This window comes from Heterodontus francisci, chromosome 3 (assembly GCF_036365525.1).
Source record: "Heterodontus francisci isolate sHetFra1 chromosome 3, sHetFra1.hap1, whole genome shotgun sequence".
NCBI lineage: Eukaryota > Metazoa > Chordata > Chondrichthyes > Heterodontiformes > Heterodontidae > Heterodontus > Heterodontus francisci.
The window spans coordinates 117,759,073-117,774,706 of record NC_090373.1 but is presented as its reverse complement, the minus strand read 5'-3'; the positions used below and the strand labels follow the sequence as shown (position 1 = coordinate 117,774,706).

General features: G+C 43.0%; 1 protein-coding gene across 3 annotated transcripts in view; it reads left to right on the top strand.

The window, feature by feature from the left end:
* Positions 1-15,310, top strand: part of LOC137352712 (trafficking protein particle complex subunit 3-like) — a 48,669-nt gene extending 33,359 nt beyond the window's left edge. For all 3 annotated transcript variants that reach the window (XM_068018466.1, XM_068018460.1, XM_068018453.1), the window contains 3 exons: positions 436-535; positions 9,615-9,797; positions 14,135-15,310. In XM_068018466.1, coding sequence (XP_067874567.1) covers positions 436-535; positions 9,615-9,797; positions 14,135-14,275 — 424 coding nt within the window. In that variant the 3' untranslated portion in view covers positions 14,276-15,310. The remainder of the gene's footprint in view (positions 1-435; positions 536-9,614; positions 9,798-14,134) is intronic.
* Positions 15,311-15,634: the final 324 nt, after the last annotated feature.

The window sequence follows — 15,634 nt, the reverse complement described above, 5'->3', positions numbered from 1 at the left end:
TGGGGATGAGAATGATGAGGGATACAGGGATGTCATCAAGATGATTTTATCACTAATTAAGAATATGAAAAATTATAGCTTCTGTTCAATATTTATTGCAATTTTATTAATTTACATAGGATTACATAGAACGTACAGCACAGAAAAAAAGCCATTTGGCCCAACTAGTCTGTGTTAGCGTTTATACTTCACACTAGTCTCCTTCTGTTCCATCTGTCTAATCTCAGCCATTCAGCATATCTTTCTATTCCTTTTTCTCTCATGTACTCATCTAGTTTCCTTTTGAAATTATTTGAGCTATTTGTTTCAATCACATCCTGTGGTAGTAAGTTGGTAGCAAGTTCCACATTCTAACTACTCTCTGAATAAAGAAATTTCTCCTTTGCCTATAGGATTTAGTAGTAACTTTTTTAAAACTTTTTTGTCTTTATAAAGGGGATGCAATATTGGTGTAAGACTTGTAGAAGATTTTCTGGCTCGATCAAACATTGCACAATGTCGTAATTTTCACGAAACAGCAGAAGTAATTGCTAAGGTAAGATTTATTGCACATATTGGGAGAATTTTAACCCCTAGAAATGGATGTGCTTGGGTCAAATGGAATGTTAAAATGTTAAAAATCGCAAACCTGGATCCAACTAGCCTTAAGTATGCCCACACTGGAGTTAACAGAGGCAGGATAAGAAGTAGGCAACCAACTCGCTGCCAAGACGTGGTTTGCTTATTTAAATATTTTAGTGAGGCTATGTGCTTCAGATTTTTATCTCCATTTTAGGTTGAACCATGTGCAGCTGGGCTTCCTGAGCCTCGGGAAACCTGGCAGCTAAAGGGAGACAAGGACAGCTACACGAAAGCGATAAGTGCTTTTCCAGCGCTGCTGTGGGCCGGGAGGAGCAGCAGTACTTGTCTTTGGCCCACATAGCTAATCTACTTCCCACCGTGAAATTAGTCATTCCCTCCCTATCTGCCTGGGACCAGTTCCATCCCGCCTCAATCCAATTTCCCTCCCCATCCACCGAGTCATGATAACCCACCAACCTGGCCTTTCCGATCTTGCCCCAAACCCACCCCCACCACTCCAATCTTTCCAATCCCTCCTTGCACTCCATGGCTGCAGCCTCCAATCTCCGTACTCCCCCAACCCCCGGACCCTTCTAATCTCCCCTCCCACTGCTCCTCTGACCCCTGACCCTTCTGATCTCACCCCACCAAACCTTGTGATCTCTCTCTGAACCCTTCTAATCTATCCCAAGGACACTGGCTTCTGAGCTCCTCCTACACTCTCCCCCTTGGATACCAGCCCCTGATCTCCACCCACCCCTCCACCTAACACTGCCCTCTCATCTCCCCCAACTTCCGATTGATTTCCACCCTAACACCCCCCTGCCACTTCCAGCTGATTTCCTTCCGATCTCCTGTTGACACTCCATTCTGATCTCTCCCTACCCCAGGCATCCAATCTCCTCCAACCGCTAGCCCCCTCCTCTGCCTTTCCAATCTCTCTCTCCCTTCTCTCTGCAGCCTGATGGCTATGGGCTACTCCCTTGACAGCCAGACAACCTCTCAATCTGGCGAGCTGTGGCTAGGAAACAGAGACAGAAAACAGTAATCATGTCCAACCGTAAAATTTAGCAGGACCTCAGGGAAACCAATACTTCTGGGTTGCCTAAATGCAACACTGCCCTGCCACTCCCTCTCCGCCTCCCTGTTAGAATCAGGGCTGTTACTTAGAAGGAAATAGATTGTGAGATGTGCAACAGCTCATCCAAACATTGCAGATGTTACAATTCCTGATGCAATCCATAGATCAGTTCAAGTATTAATGGCTGTTGAAAGCATTCAATTTCATCATGCAATGGCTCAAGAATTAATTCGGTCAATAAAGTGCATTTGCATTAATAATAAAGCTGCAGTTCCTGTACATTGGTTATTGCATAATGTGCCAAGTGGAAATTCAGAACTGCAGAGATCATTCATTCTACTGCTTACTGGCAAATCAGATCAATAATGTTTACTTAAGAGTTTTGCACCTTTAAGCCCCTAATTTCCTTAGGGATTCTTATGGAAGTTTCACCAGGGGCTTGATTTTTAATCCAGGTTTAGGAATCCGACGCCCTGCTCATTTTCAGGTTCCAACGCCGCTCTGCCTCCTCGTCACTGACAATACGCTATTTCGAAATGGAAAGCCATTAATTGGGCTGAAGGTGAGTTTGGTGCCCAATTCGTGGTGCTGGGCACTGCATGGAGGCAGGAGCCGGCTCTACATTGGAATACTCATAGGCAGACGGCAGCCATGACAGGGCTTACCTTTGCCTTACAGAATGGAGCAGGCAGGTGATCAGAGAGCCAGCAGCGCCACTGTGCCTACAAGCGGCCAAACGAAAGGTAGTTGACCCATTATTTTTCAATAACCTTTCTTTTCACTTACTTTTTCTGATCCGCAACAGCACTCCACAGTGCTCCCGACAAGTGTGTACTAATGCGCTCCTGACACTGTGTTCCCCCCATCCCCGGTGATCAAAAATTTCAAACTGCTCCTCGAAAGCCTTTTAACGAGTTCAGAAACAAGCTCAACTACCATTTAATTGGAGTTGTGCGGGTTTCCGGTTCCCCACCCCCACCCTCCCTTTGAAAATCACTTCACGTTCTGGAGGCGTCAGGATCCACTGAGACCTTCCAAGTATGCAATTTTCGATACGCGCCCACACCCATGCTTGCTGCCAAGGCCAATTATACTCCAGCCCCAGGTCTCCGTCATTTCTGTTTTTCTCCAGAAGGCCCTTGTAAAGGTGGAACCAGTGCTCAGTGATGTCGGGGACAGAGCTGATGGTAGAGACTTGTCAAGTGAAGATTTCCTGCTCCCTTGGTTCAGTCAGAACCCAGTGTAGGATTGGAGGTCCTATGCTGTGCGAGATAAGGTGAGCCAGCCTCCATGGGCAGCAGTTAGCCCCACTTAGGCCAGGGAAGCAGTCCGGACCACACAAAGATTAGAAATATATATATTTAAAAAAGCAAGATTTGGACAGATTTGGATCATTCCCTTCATATAGGGAGCCAAGAGGCTGCATATTGGGGTCTTGGGGCAGCCTGGATAGCATCCCTCCCACACAATGTTGGGTTAGCACAAAATTTTCTGGCTGACAAAAATGCATCTGCAGCAGCGCAGGGACTGACTAGCTCCAGGCAAATTAGGCGCCCTCTTGTTGACTCCACAAACTCCATCATGCTCTCTTCTGGAAGACACAGATGGGCATAATCTTGGGACCATGACTCACAGATTTTCAGCATTATATGTATTTTCTTTTCTGATGTTTTATCTTATTTCTTCCACCAAAAAGTTGTTAAAAAAGGAAAAAATAGAATGAGAGTAAACTAGCCAGTAATATAAAAACAGATTGTAAAAGCTTTTATAGGTATATCAAAACGAAGAGAGTAGCTAAAGGAAACATTGGTCTCTTAGAAGCAGAGACAGGAGATATTATCATGGGGAATGAGGAAATGGCAGAGGCATTGAACAAATATTTTGGGCTGAATTCTATGAGCACGTCCCAAATCGCAGATGTGCCATAGCTAAGGCCCAGCAATATTTCGCGCAGGGGCTCATTTAAATGAATGGGGGTGGAGCTGCCGCCCTTGATGACGCAGAGGGGGCGGCCGTTCAGTCCCTGGCAACGGCGTCCGGCGCTACCGCGCAGGCGCCGGCACCATTTTTAACGGGCTGCAAGCTCTTACATGCAAATTCAATTTTTAAAGGGAAATGAAAGGCAAATTAAAATTTTAAACATTATTATCCGATCGATGCCCCTCTCCCACCTTCCCAATGACCATCAAATGTATTTCAGACACATAACTTTTCTTCCCATCACCAACTTTGCCCCCCGAACTTATCTACCTTTGCCCTTCAGCACCTTCTCAACATCCCCTCAGCCAATAGAAAGCTTTCTCCCAGCTTCCCCCCCACCCCCCGCCCTGACAATTTCGCACCTCCTCCTCCCTCTCCACCAGTGTCACACTTCGGAACTCCGAATGGAGCTCTGAAGGCGCGTGAGTTCTGGCCGGCAGCTGGAATATTGGTGTGGGACAGCCGCTGGGACAAGGTAAGTTAATTTGCATTTATTTTACTTCATTTTAATATTTAAATGAAGGTCCCGCCATCGAGCAGCGGAGGCGGGGTAGCACTGAGGCCTTGCTGCCGCCAGCAAATGCGGCAGGGCTTTCTCGGCGTCGGAGGCCATGGTGGGCCTCTCCCGGAAGAATTTTCCGGACCCCCCCCCCCACCCCCGCCATGACCCCCATTGCTGGAAGGCCCATAAAATTCAGCCCTTTGCATCTGTCTTCACAGTAGAAGACACAAGTTTCATACCAACAAGAGGCAGTAACCTAGGAGCTAAAAAGAGTGAGGGAATTAAGAAAATTAATATCAGCAGAGAAAAAGTATTGGAGAAACTTAAGGGACTAAAATCTAACAAATGCCCGGGACCTGATGGCCTAGGTTTCTAAAAGAGATAGCTGCAGCGATCATGGATGTGATAACTATAATTTTCTAAAATTCCTTAGATTCGGGAACGGTCCCATCAGATTGGAAGTTGGCAAATGTAACATCGCTTTTCAAGGAAGGAGGGAGAGAGAGATAAAACAGTGAACTACAGGCCAGTTTCCTAACATTAGTCATTGGGAAAATGCTGGAATCTATTATTAAGGAAGTCTTAACAATGCATTTAGAAAAGCACAGTATGATTAGAACAAGTCAACATGGTTTAACAAAAAGGAAATTCTGTTTGATAAATTTATTAGAGTTTTTTTAGGATGTAACTAGTAGGGTAGATAAAGGGGAACCAGTAAATGTAGTATACCTGGATTTCCAAAAGGCTTTTGATAAGGTGCCACACAGAAGGTTAATAGGCAAGATAAGGGCTCATGGAGTTGGGGATAATATATTAGAATGGACAGAGGATTGATTAACAGACAGGAAACAAACAGTGAGCATAAATGGGGCACTTTCAAGTTGGCAGGCAGTGAATAGTGCTGCAAGGATCAGTGCTGGGGTCTCAGTTATTTACAATCTGTATTAATGACTTAGATGAAGAGACAGAGAGTAATGTATCTAAGTTTGCTGATGATACAAAGGTAGGTGGAAAGGTAAACTGTGGAGAGGACACAGAGAGGCTGCAAAGAGATATAGACAGGTTAAGTGAGTGGGTCAACAAAATGGCAGATGGAGTATAATGTAAGGAAGTGGGAAGTTATTTACTTTGGTCACAAGAATAGAAAAGCAGTATATTTTTTGAAGGGTGTGAAACTTTGTAAGTGTTGATGCTCAAAGAGACTTGGGTGTGCTTGTACAAGGCATGCAGAAAGTTAGCATGCAGGTACAGCAAGCAATTAGGAAGGCAAATGGCATATTGGCCTTTATTGCAAGGGGAGTGGAGTACAGGAATAAAGAACTCTTGCTACAATTGTATTGGATTTTGATGAGACCACATCTGGAATACTGTGTGCAGTTTTTGTCTTCACATTTAAGAAAGGATATACTTGCATTGGAGGCGGTACAGCGAATGTTCCTTAAATACATCCCTGGGATGAGGGGGTTGTCCTATGATGAAAGACTGAGTAAATTGGGCCTATATTCTCTGGAGTTTAGAAGAATGAGAGGCAATCTCATTGAAACTTACAAGATTCTGAAGGGAAACAAGAAATGCTGGATTCACTCAGCAGGTCTGGCAGCATCTGTGGAAAGAGAAGCAGAGTTAACGTTTCGGGTCAGTGACCCTTCTTCGGAACTGACAAATATTAGAAAAGTCACAGATTATAAACAAGTGAGGTGGGGGTTGGGCAAGAGATAACAAAGGAGAAGGTGCAGATTGGACCAGGCCACATAGCTGACCAAAAGGTCACGGAGCAAAGGCAAACAATATGTTAATGGTGTGTTGAAAGACAAAGCATTAGTACAGATTAGGTGTGAATATACTGAATATTGAACAGCAGCAAGTGCAAACCTGAAGAAAAACAACCTGAAAAAAACAGTGGGTAAGCAAGATTCTGAAGGGGCTTGATAGGTTACAGATTCTTGATCTCTCAGGGAATCAAGGGATATGGCGAGCGGGCAGGAAAGTGGTGTTGAAGCCTAAGATCAGCCATGATCGTATTGAATGGTAGAGCAGGTTCGATGGCCCATATGATCTACTGCTGCTCCTATTTTTGTATTCTGGTGTTTCTGAAGGTACTGATTAATGCTGGAACTGTTTCACAGACACTGTGGCAATTCATTAACTCACAAGTGTGGGCTCAGGTGGGAGGCTGGACAGTGCCAGGAAGCTGGTCAACCACTGGTGACATAAGAACCCAGTGCAAACTTGGTCTCAGTTGCTGTCTGCAGATGCATAGTTTCCGGAAAGAAAAGAAATGACAACATTACATTTATATAAAACCTCTCATGACCTCAGGGCATCTCAAAGTGCTCCACTGGCAATGAAGACGTTGTGGCCAGAGCCTGTGCTATTTCTTCTCTAACTTCTTTCAGCTACCTCAAGTGGATGAAATCAGGGCCCACTGACTTTTCCACCTTGAGCACTGCTAATTTTTTCAGAACCATTTTTTTCCCAATCTTATCTCTGACATATCCACATTCTCCTCCAGTACACCTAACTTCTCACTTCAACCATCATTTGTAAAAGCAGATGAAAAATATTTATTTAATATCTCCACTATATTTACATCCTCCGCAGTTAGACTCTCGTTTAATCTTGGAGTGGTCCTACTGTCTCTTTAACTATTTTTTTACTTTTTGTATGTTAATAAAAGCCCTCACCTGTTCCTTTTATGTTACTTGTCGAACTTTTTTCAAATTCCTTTTTTATCCCTTCTAATCTCCCTCCTATATTTTTCATATCCCAGCTGATTATCTTCAGTATGGTTAGCCTTAAATTTACCATATGCATTCCTTTTAAGTTTTAGTTTAGTTGTAATCTCTCAACTTACCAAAGGAACTCTATACCTTGATGCATTACTGGAATATATTTACTTTGTGTTCTTTTGCATCTCATATTTGAAGATATCCCACTTCCCTGACCTGTTGACCTGTTTGATAACTTTTTGACCCAGTTCATTTGGGCCTGATCCTTTTTTTAATTGCACTGAACTTTCCTTTTCCAGTTGATTACTGTTACCTTTCCAGCCTTACATTGATCCTAACCATGTTGCTGTTATTATTTACCAATTATTCTTGCACTCTCAGATTTTTGCAGCAACAAGACATCAGGAAGAGTTTTTAAGGGTAATCATTACTTCCAGACTAGCAGCCGTGACTGCTTCCATAGATTCCCTCAAGAATACCCCAGCTCAGGGCTTTCAAGACATAATTGGGAATATTTGGACTGTTGTCACACAGCCTATTCGCTCTACTGAGTCCATGCCCAAGACAACATACTGTAGTGGGATCAGTGGTGGAGGTTATCAGTGGGGTTGATCCCAGTATATTTGCTAAGATCGCATTCCTGAGGAATTTTATCTCCATTGTAGTTGAGAGAATTTCCACTGATGATTAGCATATGGTGAACTTGCAGCAATTTTGAAAGAAGCTATTCTTGCCTATTGCAGTGTATGTTACCTCTAAAACTACTGTTACGGACAGAATTGAGAGAGAACTGAAACCCCAGTCCCCTTTCCTTTACTGTCTGTAATCAGTGTGTTTTTGACAAGGAAGATGTGTGTGTTTCTTAACCCCTGAATGTGTGCCCAATTTGAAAAACCAGCAGCACACTTTTCATAGGTTTAAATAAAGAGGATTATTTTTATTCACATGTTTACCCCAAAAGTCTAATGCCATGCCACTCACTCACCACTCACACACACACGTACGCATGCACACACACGCTCAAGAAAGAAAGCCGTTAAAGAGGATATTGCACTTTTATCAATTACAAACAAAGGACTGGTTCGTAAGTCATGTGAGTTTTGGCTGATCCTGGGGAAAAGGCATGCATTGCAGGCCCAGTGAAGGAGGGATTTTCACTCATGAAGTGTAGTTAGGTAGATTCAATAGCCGGAGTCGTTTATCAAAGCCATTGCAGGATTCTCTCAGCAGGTCACAAAGTTAGTTGTTTGTAGTCTCCTTACTAGGAGGTTGGTTTTCTGTATTGGTGGACTTGAAAAGGAACAGGCTTGGAGACCTTAGGATGTTGTAGTCTCCAGTTTTAAGGTGTACATGTTCTGCCTTTGTTGCTGTCTCTCCAGCTGTTGTTTGCAGACTGACTAGTTTCTCCCTGGTGCTTGGAGTACTAAGATTCATTATTTCTGATGAGTTTTGGTCAGGTGACCACCTGATCAATACTTACATTGTCCACCCAGAATGATTTGAAGGTTGAAGCTATTGCGACACAACGGGGGATGGATCGTGGCTATTCGCACCTGCTTTTAATTTAACTGGTTTCTTACAGCTGTCTTTGTTAAGTTTCGAGCTCAGAGACAGTGAGTTTAGGCATCCATAGATATTAAGTTTTGGGTCAGACTGCAAATAATAGAAGTGTGAATTACACAAATGGTTTCATCTTGGTATGTCCATCCAAGGGAGTCACTTGACACATGATCATTCAATTAGGAACTTTCCATAAATTTGAGTTACTTTCGAGTTTGGGCCAAAATTGCAAAAGACACCTGACCCTTGGCAACCATCTTATGCAGCATTTTAATGTCCATTGTTATTCATTTAAAAAGAAAATTCAGTTCCAGAAGTTTTATGCTGAATAGAGTCAATGTTTAAAGTTATGAATAACGATATGCCTTTCCTGGGCATGACACTACATTTAAACTGATAAATTGGGGGAGAGGATGGCATAGTGGTAATGTTACTGGACTAGTAATCCAGAGGCCCCGGCCTAATGCCCTGGGGCCACAGGTTCAAATCCCACCATAGCAACTGGGGGAATTTAAAATCAATTAATTAAAAATCTGGAATTGAAAGCTAGTCTCAGTGATGGTGCCATGAAAATATCATCGATTGTCATAAAAACCCATCTGGTTCATAGATGTCCTTTAGGGAAGGAAATCTGCTGTCCTTACCTGGTCTGGCCAACATGTGACTCGAGATCCACAGCAATGTGGTTGAATCTTAACTACCCTCTGAAATGGCCTAGCTAACCACTCAGTTCAAGGGCAATTAGGGATAGGCAACAACTGCTGGTCTTGCCAGCTACGGCCACATCCCATGAAAGAATAATTAAAAAAAGATCTGTCATCCATTTAGATTGATATATTTGGCTATAACAGGAGCAATTTTCCCTCTGATTTCCCTTCACTGTGCATAGCCCATTTCTTGCTCTGCTCAGTCCCTTTAAAATTGCCATGTGGCAGGACATGTGCACATCTTAAAAGGATTGCTGCTTGTGCGCGGCCTTTTCATCCCCTGCATGGCACATTCCCAATTGATGTACTGCCACGCACCTGCACAGCTTAGAGGAAACATTGTACAGGAGGGGAAGGCAAGAAGAAAAACATTGGCTAAAAAAGACACTGCAGAAGATATTTGCTGAAAGGACATTTCTGATTGTAGTTCTTCAGAGTGCTAGGTCAATGTGATGCAAGGCAGAATAACAGTTACTGTGTTTTGTGCTTCTCAGGTTGCTTTCAAGATGTACCTTGGAGTGACCCCTCGTGTGACCTTCTGGAACCAAGCTGGAGATGATTGCTCGCTGTTCCTAGAGAAGAATCCACTGATGAGCTATGTGGAAATACCTGAGAAGCACTCCTATTTGCTGTACTCCAACCTGATCTGTGGCATCCTGCGAGGGGCACTGAAAATGGTACAAATATCAAGGCAGTTCAGAAAATAGGAGGGTTTTTTTACATGAAGGGTTGTTGTAGCATGAATACTTTGCCACAGGGAATGTTTGAGGCACAGACCATCTTTCAAGGGAAAGATGGATCAATATTTGAAGGAGAAAAAGGTCCCAGTGATTAGTGCATCAGGAGTGCTTGTGGATTGTTCCAGCAAAGAATCACCTCAGATACAATCGGTGAAATGGTCTCCTTCTATAGAAAACCTGTGGTTGAATTGTTCTTCATGGCCTTAACCAAGGAAGAAGATGCTGCACAGGTCATGGTGAAAGAGGAGGTAATTAGTACACTAGAAGGATTTATAATTGTTAAGGAGGAGCCAGTAGATAGGTTGTCTATACTTAAAGTTGATAAGACACCAGGACCAGATAAGATGCATCCAAGGATACTGAGGGAAGTGAGAGTGGAAATTGCAGAGGCACTGACCATAATTTTTCAGTCTTTCTTAGATTCAGGAGTGGTGCTAGAGGACTGGAGAATTGCAAATGTTACACCCTTGTACAAAAAAAAGTGTGCAAAGATAAGCCCAGCAACTACAGGCCAGTCAGTTAAACTTTGATGGTGAGAAACTTCTCGAAACAATAATTCGGGACAAACTTAATAGGCACATGGACAAATACAGGTTAATTAAAGAAAGCCAGCATGGATTTTCAAGGGAAAATCATGTTTAACTAACGTGCTGGAGTTTTTTGAAGATGTAACAGAGAGGGTTGATGAGGGCAATGCTGTTGATGTAGTGTATATGGGCTTCCAGAAGGCATTTGATACAGTGTCACACAACAGACTTGTGAGCAAAGTTATAGCTCATGGAATAAAAGGGACAGTAGCAACATGAATACGAAATTGGCTGTATGATATGAAGCAGAGAGTAGTGATTAATGGATGTTTTTCAGGCTGGAAGAAGGTTTATAGTGGAGTTCCCAGAGGTCATTGTTGAGACCCTTGCTCTCCCTGATACATATTAATGACTTAGACCTTGGTGTACAGGGCACAATTTCAAAATTTGTGGATGATATGAAACTTGGAAGCATTGTGAACTGTGAGGAGGATAGTGTAGAACTTCAAAAGGACATAGACAAGTTGGTGGAATGGGCAGACAAATGGCAGATGAAGTTTAATGTAGAGAAATGTGAAGTGATTCATTTTGGTAGTAAGAACATGGAGAGAAAAAATAAAGAGTCCAACTCTAAAGGGGGTGCGGGAACACAAGAAATAGGAGCAGAGGAACCTGGGTATATATGTGCATAAGTCATTGAAGGTGGCAGGACAGGTTGAGAGTGGGGTTAATAAAGCATACAGTATCCTAAGCTTTATTAATAGGGGCATAGAGTACAAGAGCAAGGAAGTTATGTTGAATTTGTATAAGACACATGTTCGGCATCAGCTGGAATATTGTGTGCAGTTCTGGGTACCACACTGTGGGAAAGATGTGAGGGCATTGGAGAGAGTACAGAAAAGATTCATCAGAATGGTTCCCGAGATAAGGAACTTCAGTTATGAAAATAGATTGGAGAAGTTAGGTCTGTTTTCCTTAGAGAAGAGAAGGCTGAGAGGAGATTTGATAGAGGTATTCAAAATCATGAGGAGTCTGGACAGGGTGGATAGGGAGAAGTTTTTCCCACTCGTGAACGGATCAAAATGAGAGGCCACAGATTTAAAGTAATTGGCAAATGAAACAAAAGCAATGTGAGGAAAAGCTTTTTCACACAGTGAGCGGTTAAGGTCTGGAATTCACTGCCTGACAGTGTGGTGCAGTCAGGTTCAATTGAGGCATTCAAAAGGAAATTAGACTGTTAGATGAAAAGGAAGATGGCTCAGGGTTACAGGGAGAAGGTGGGGGAATGGCACTATGTAAATTGCTCAATCGGAGATCTGGTGCAGACAGGATGGACCAAATGGCCTCCTTCTGTGCTGTAACAATTCTGTGATACTAAGGTTGAATACTGCTCTGTACTGAGTTAGCTGATGTTGGTGTTCCTGGATTAGGGAGGAGAAAATCAACAAAGTTTTCCAGTTGTGACAAAGTTTCCCAGTAACATCTGCTGGAAAATCCACGTGTGTAAATTTGACGTGAGAACAGGATCCGGCACGGCTCTAATGCCATTCATGATCAAGCAGCCTGCTAACATTCACTGTCTAAACTCACACATGAAGAGCAGCCAGTTGGACAAAATACTGTGAAATTGTGCCCTAAAATGAATGATGTGGGGTGATTTTCCTTGGTTCCCTGCTCAGGTGTACCAGAGACTTGCAAACAGAAAATATTGGAAAATTGGTTAGTTGACGTGCAGGCCAGTATCAAAACTCTCCCAATTTTTCTCTATTTAAGTGAATGGAGAAAAATCAAGTGCTTTGCTTTACAGGCATGCACAATGACCTCTACAATGTTCTGATATTCAGTGTTCCCAGGTGCTCCAGTGGTTACTGGGTGCACACCAACGGAAATCCCACTTAATGGGCTGGATTTTACAGCACCCCCGACATTGTGAAAATGCCTCCGGCAGAGGCCCCCCCCCCCCCCCCCACCATGGGCCTTGACGCCGGGAAGGCCCGGCCCAATTTTGCTGGCGGCGGCAAGGCCTCGTGGTGGCCCCCCAGGCCGCTCAGTGATGGGAGCAAAATTTAAATACGTTAATTTATTAAAATTAATTACTTACCCACTTCCGCCGTCCGTTCCGGGGCGATATTGGTGCTGGTGGCCAACACTCCCGTCCAGGTATCCAAGGCGGAACTCTGGTGGGGAGGGGGGACACAGGGTCAAACTAATTTCATTAGTATCGAGGATGGTGGGAAGCAGTAAGGTTTAAAGTTGATGAACTTTGGTGGAGGTGGGGGAAAGGTCGGGAGCACAAGTGTTTTGGAGGGGAAGCGGGCAGGTTATTATTTCATGGTTATTAGAGGGTGTGGTGGTGGGAGAGGTTCAGGATAAATTTATTTCATTCTTTAAAAACACTGTATCTTTAAAATATTAAATTAAATGGTAGGGTTCGTAGCCCTTTAAAAATGACACAGCACCTGCTCAGTGGCGCCTGACGCATTGCTGGGGACGGACCGCCCGCCCCTCCACGTCACTGGGGGAGGCGGTCCATTTAAATGAGCCACCGCATTTAATATTGTGGCAGTTCTGCAAAGTGCGGGCCACCATTGTTTACGGCCGCTGCCGATTTTGGTAATGGCAATGTAAAATCCAGTCCAATGTCTTCAGGGGAGAAAATTTAGGGACAGAAGTTAAAAAAAAGAGTTATGTTGGCTCTCAATTTTAAAGTGTTCAGTAAATGTATTGAGTTAAGTCAACTGGAAACATTTCTACTCACTGTTAGCAGCTTTTTACAGAGCAGTATTAACAAAGACCATACTGTCTGCCCTGTGCAAAAAAACTAAAACGAGAAAGGACTTTGGGGCCAAAATTCTGACGACCCTTGTAAGGGGGCAAAAGTGCAGCAGGAGAGCCTGAGGTCCTTATTCAGCCAAAGACTTAAGTTACCAAAAGGCTTAACAGGGAGCAGATAGGGCAGCACTTCTCTCTTAATCTCCATATGAGTTTCATGGAGTTGTGCATTAATTGCACATTAAACTTGCCGCAGAAAGCTAAGTCTAGTACTTAACAGCATAAATACTCTTTTAGCAACATGATAATTGTTAATGACTGCCAATCAACCTTTTCTGCCCAGACAATATTTTCAAATCCCTCCATGCCTTGCCCCTCCCTATCTCTGTAATCTCCTCGAGTCCCACAAACTTGTGCGATATATGTGCTCCTCTAATTCTGGCCTATTGAGCATCCCTAATTTTAATAGCTCCACCATTGGTGGTCGTACTATCAGTTGCCTAGGCCCTAAGCTCTAGACTGCCCTCCCTACACCTCTCTGCCTCTCCACCTTGCTTTCATCCTTTAAGCCACTTCTTAAAAGCTACCTGTTTGACCAAGCTTTTGGTCATCTGACTGAATATCTCCTTTGTGGTTAGGTTGTGGTTGTTGTTTTATAATGCTCCTATGAAGTGCCTTGGGACATTTTATTACATTAAAGGCACTATACAAGTATACATTGTTGTTGTTTTTATAACTCTTTTATTGTACATGATGCTTTCAGGTCTTGCGCACTTTGCCTGAATTTCCTAGGAGCTTCTCCTGTTTTGCCACTGTAATTTCAGCAGAAACCCCATTTAAAAGCATAGGATGAGCTTCTGCTGAAGTTCCAGCAGTGAAGCAGGAGAAACTGTGAGGAGATTAACTCCTATGGCGAAGAACAAAGCCACAACCATATCCTAAGTAATTGATAGGGTTACATATCTGTATTCCCAGGTTCGACTCCATGTGGATATCCAACTTCTTCAGGACTCAGTGAAAGATAACAAGGTAACTGAAATAAGAATGAAGCTGATGAGAAGGCACAAAGTTGTTCGCACAGTTGAGAAAAAGCAAAAATGCCCTGTTGGCACTTAAAACAAGCTTATCAGTCTATTGTACCTATACAGGGGGTTTACCTAGAAAAACACTTCATGAACCTTGGAGCATGTTTTATTCAGTTATTTTTCACAGCACTTTTTTTTGCAATTTCAAGTAGACAACTGATATAAAGCATGAAGGTTTACAACATCAATGGAAGAAGCCTCTTGACTTTATGTTTATGGTTTAGCAGTGTAAGTTCCTGTGGGCAAATGCATGCACAGTAAATTAAAACCCTGAACTATCAATACTGCATGAATTCATGCATACTAACGATTAATAGTTCAGCAACATAAAAGGAACTCAAAAATCATGTGTATTTTTACATAGCTTGAAACAAACTTCACTGTGCCTGGGCTTCAGACATCTTTAAGATGATTGTGTAACCATGTTAATTGAGTTAATTATGCTGAATGAATGATAATACAAATGTTATTAATATGCACAAAGTGAATCCTGTAATGCACAAATAATGGACTGTAATATAAATGAAGAATAAACAACTCTTCTATGCTCCCTATAAATTATGCAGCGCTACTTTGGAATACATAAAATATATATTTTCACCATTTTTTCTTAACTTATAGAGGAATTAACTCTAAAGCTGAAATCATTGCAAATATGTTTAAATTTACCGCAAGGCCTTCTTCAACTGGTAGGCCTGCACGTACCCACATAGCCACTGTTACTGCCAGTCTGGAGCTCTTTGAAGCAGGACTGGTCCTCTCCAATCTTTCTCCCAATGAGGCAGTGCATTGCTCCCTCACACATTCCACTGGATTACCTGATCAAAAATCCTTTAATGAGCAGAGGCAAATTTCAATATAAATTGCAGTTAGGATTTGAAGTTGTTGTGCGATTGCCATTAAGAGTAATGTACCTTTAAGATCTTAGTATGCTAATGAGCTGAGTACCAGGATGCAGTCATGTGACTACATGCCAGTCTCACGCTGCAATTGTAACACTTAGAGGCAAGCCATGTAAATAGTCAGCTCTGTACTGTATATATTAGTTAGCAGTTTAATAAACCTGTTTGAGATGTTCAATCAACAGAACTCCATGCATCTCATTTATTTTGCATTAGACAGCATAAAAAGCTTCTCAATACAGAAGTCATCTGATTGGGAGGCCATTGCACACCTGGGGCTGAATTTTATCAGCCCGTTGCGAGTCCCGGCAGCAGGACCGGATGTGAGTGGTGTTGTCGCTTGTCACGTGTGCGATTGGCCAACCGTAATCACTCAGCGGCCGGCCTATTTGAATGAAGGAAGCACATGGTCCCATTAGAGCATGAAGGTAGGCAGCAAGATGCCGATGGCGTTGTCAGCGGAGGCATCATACTCAAAGCACTGCCAG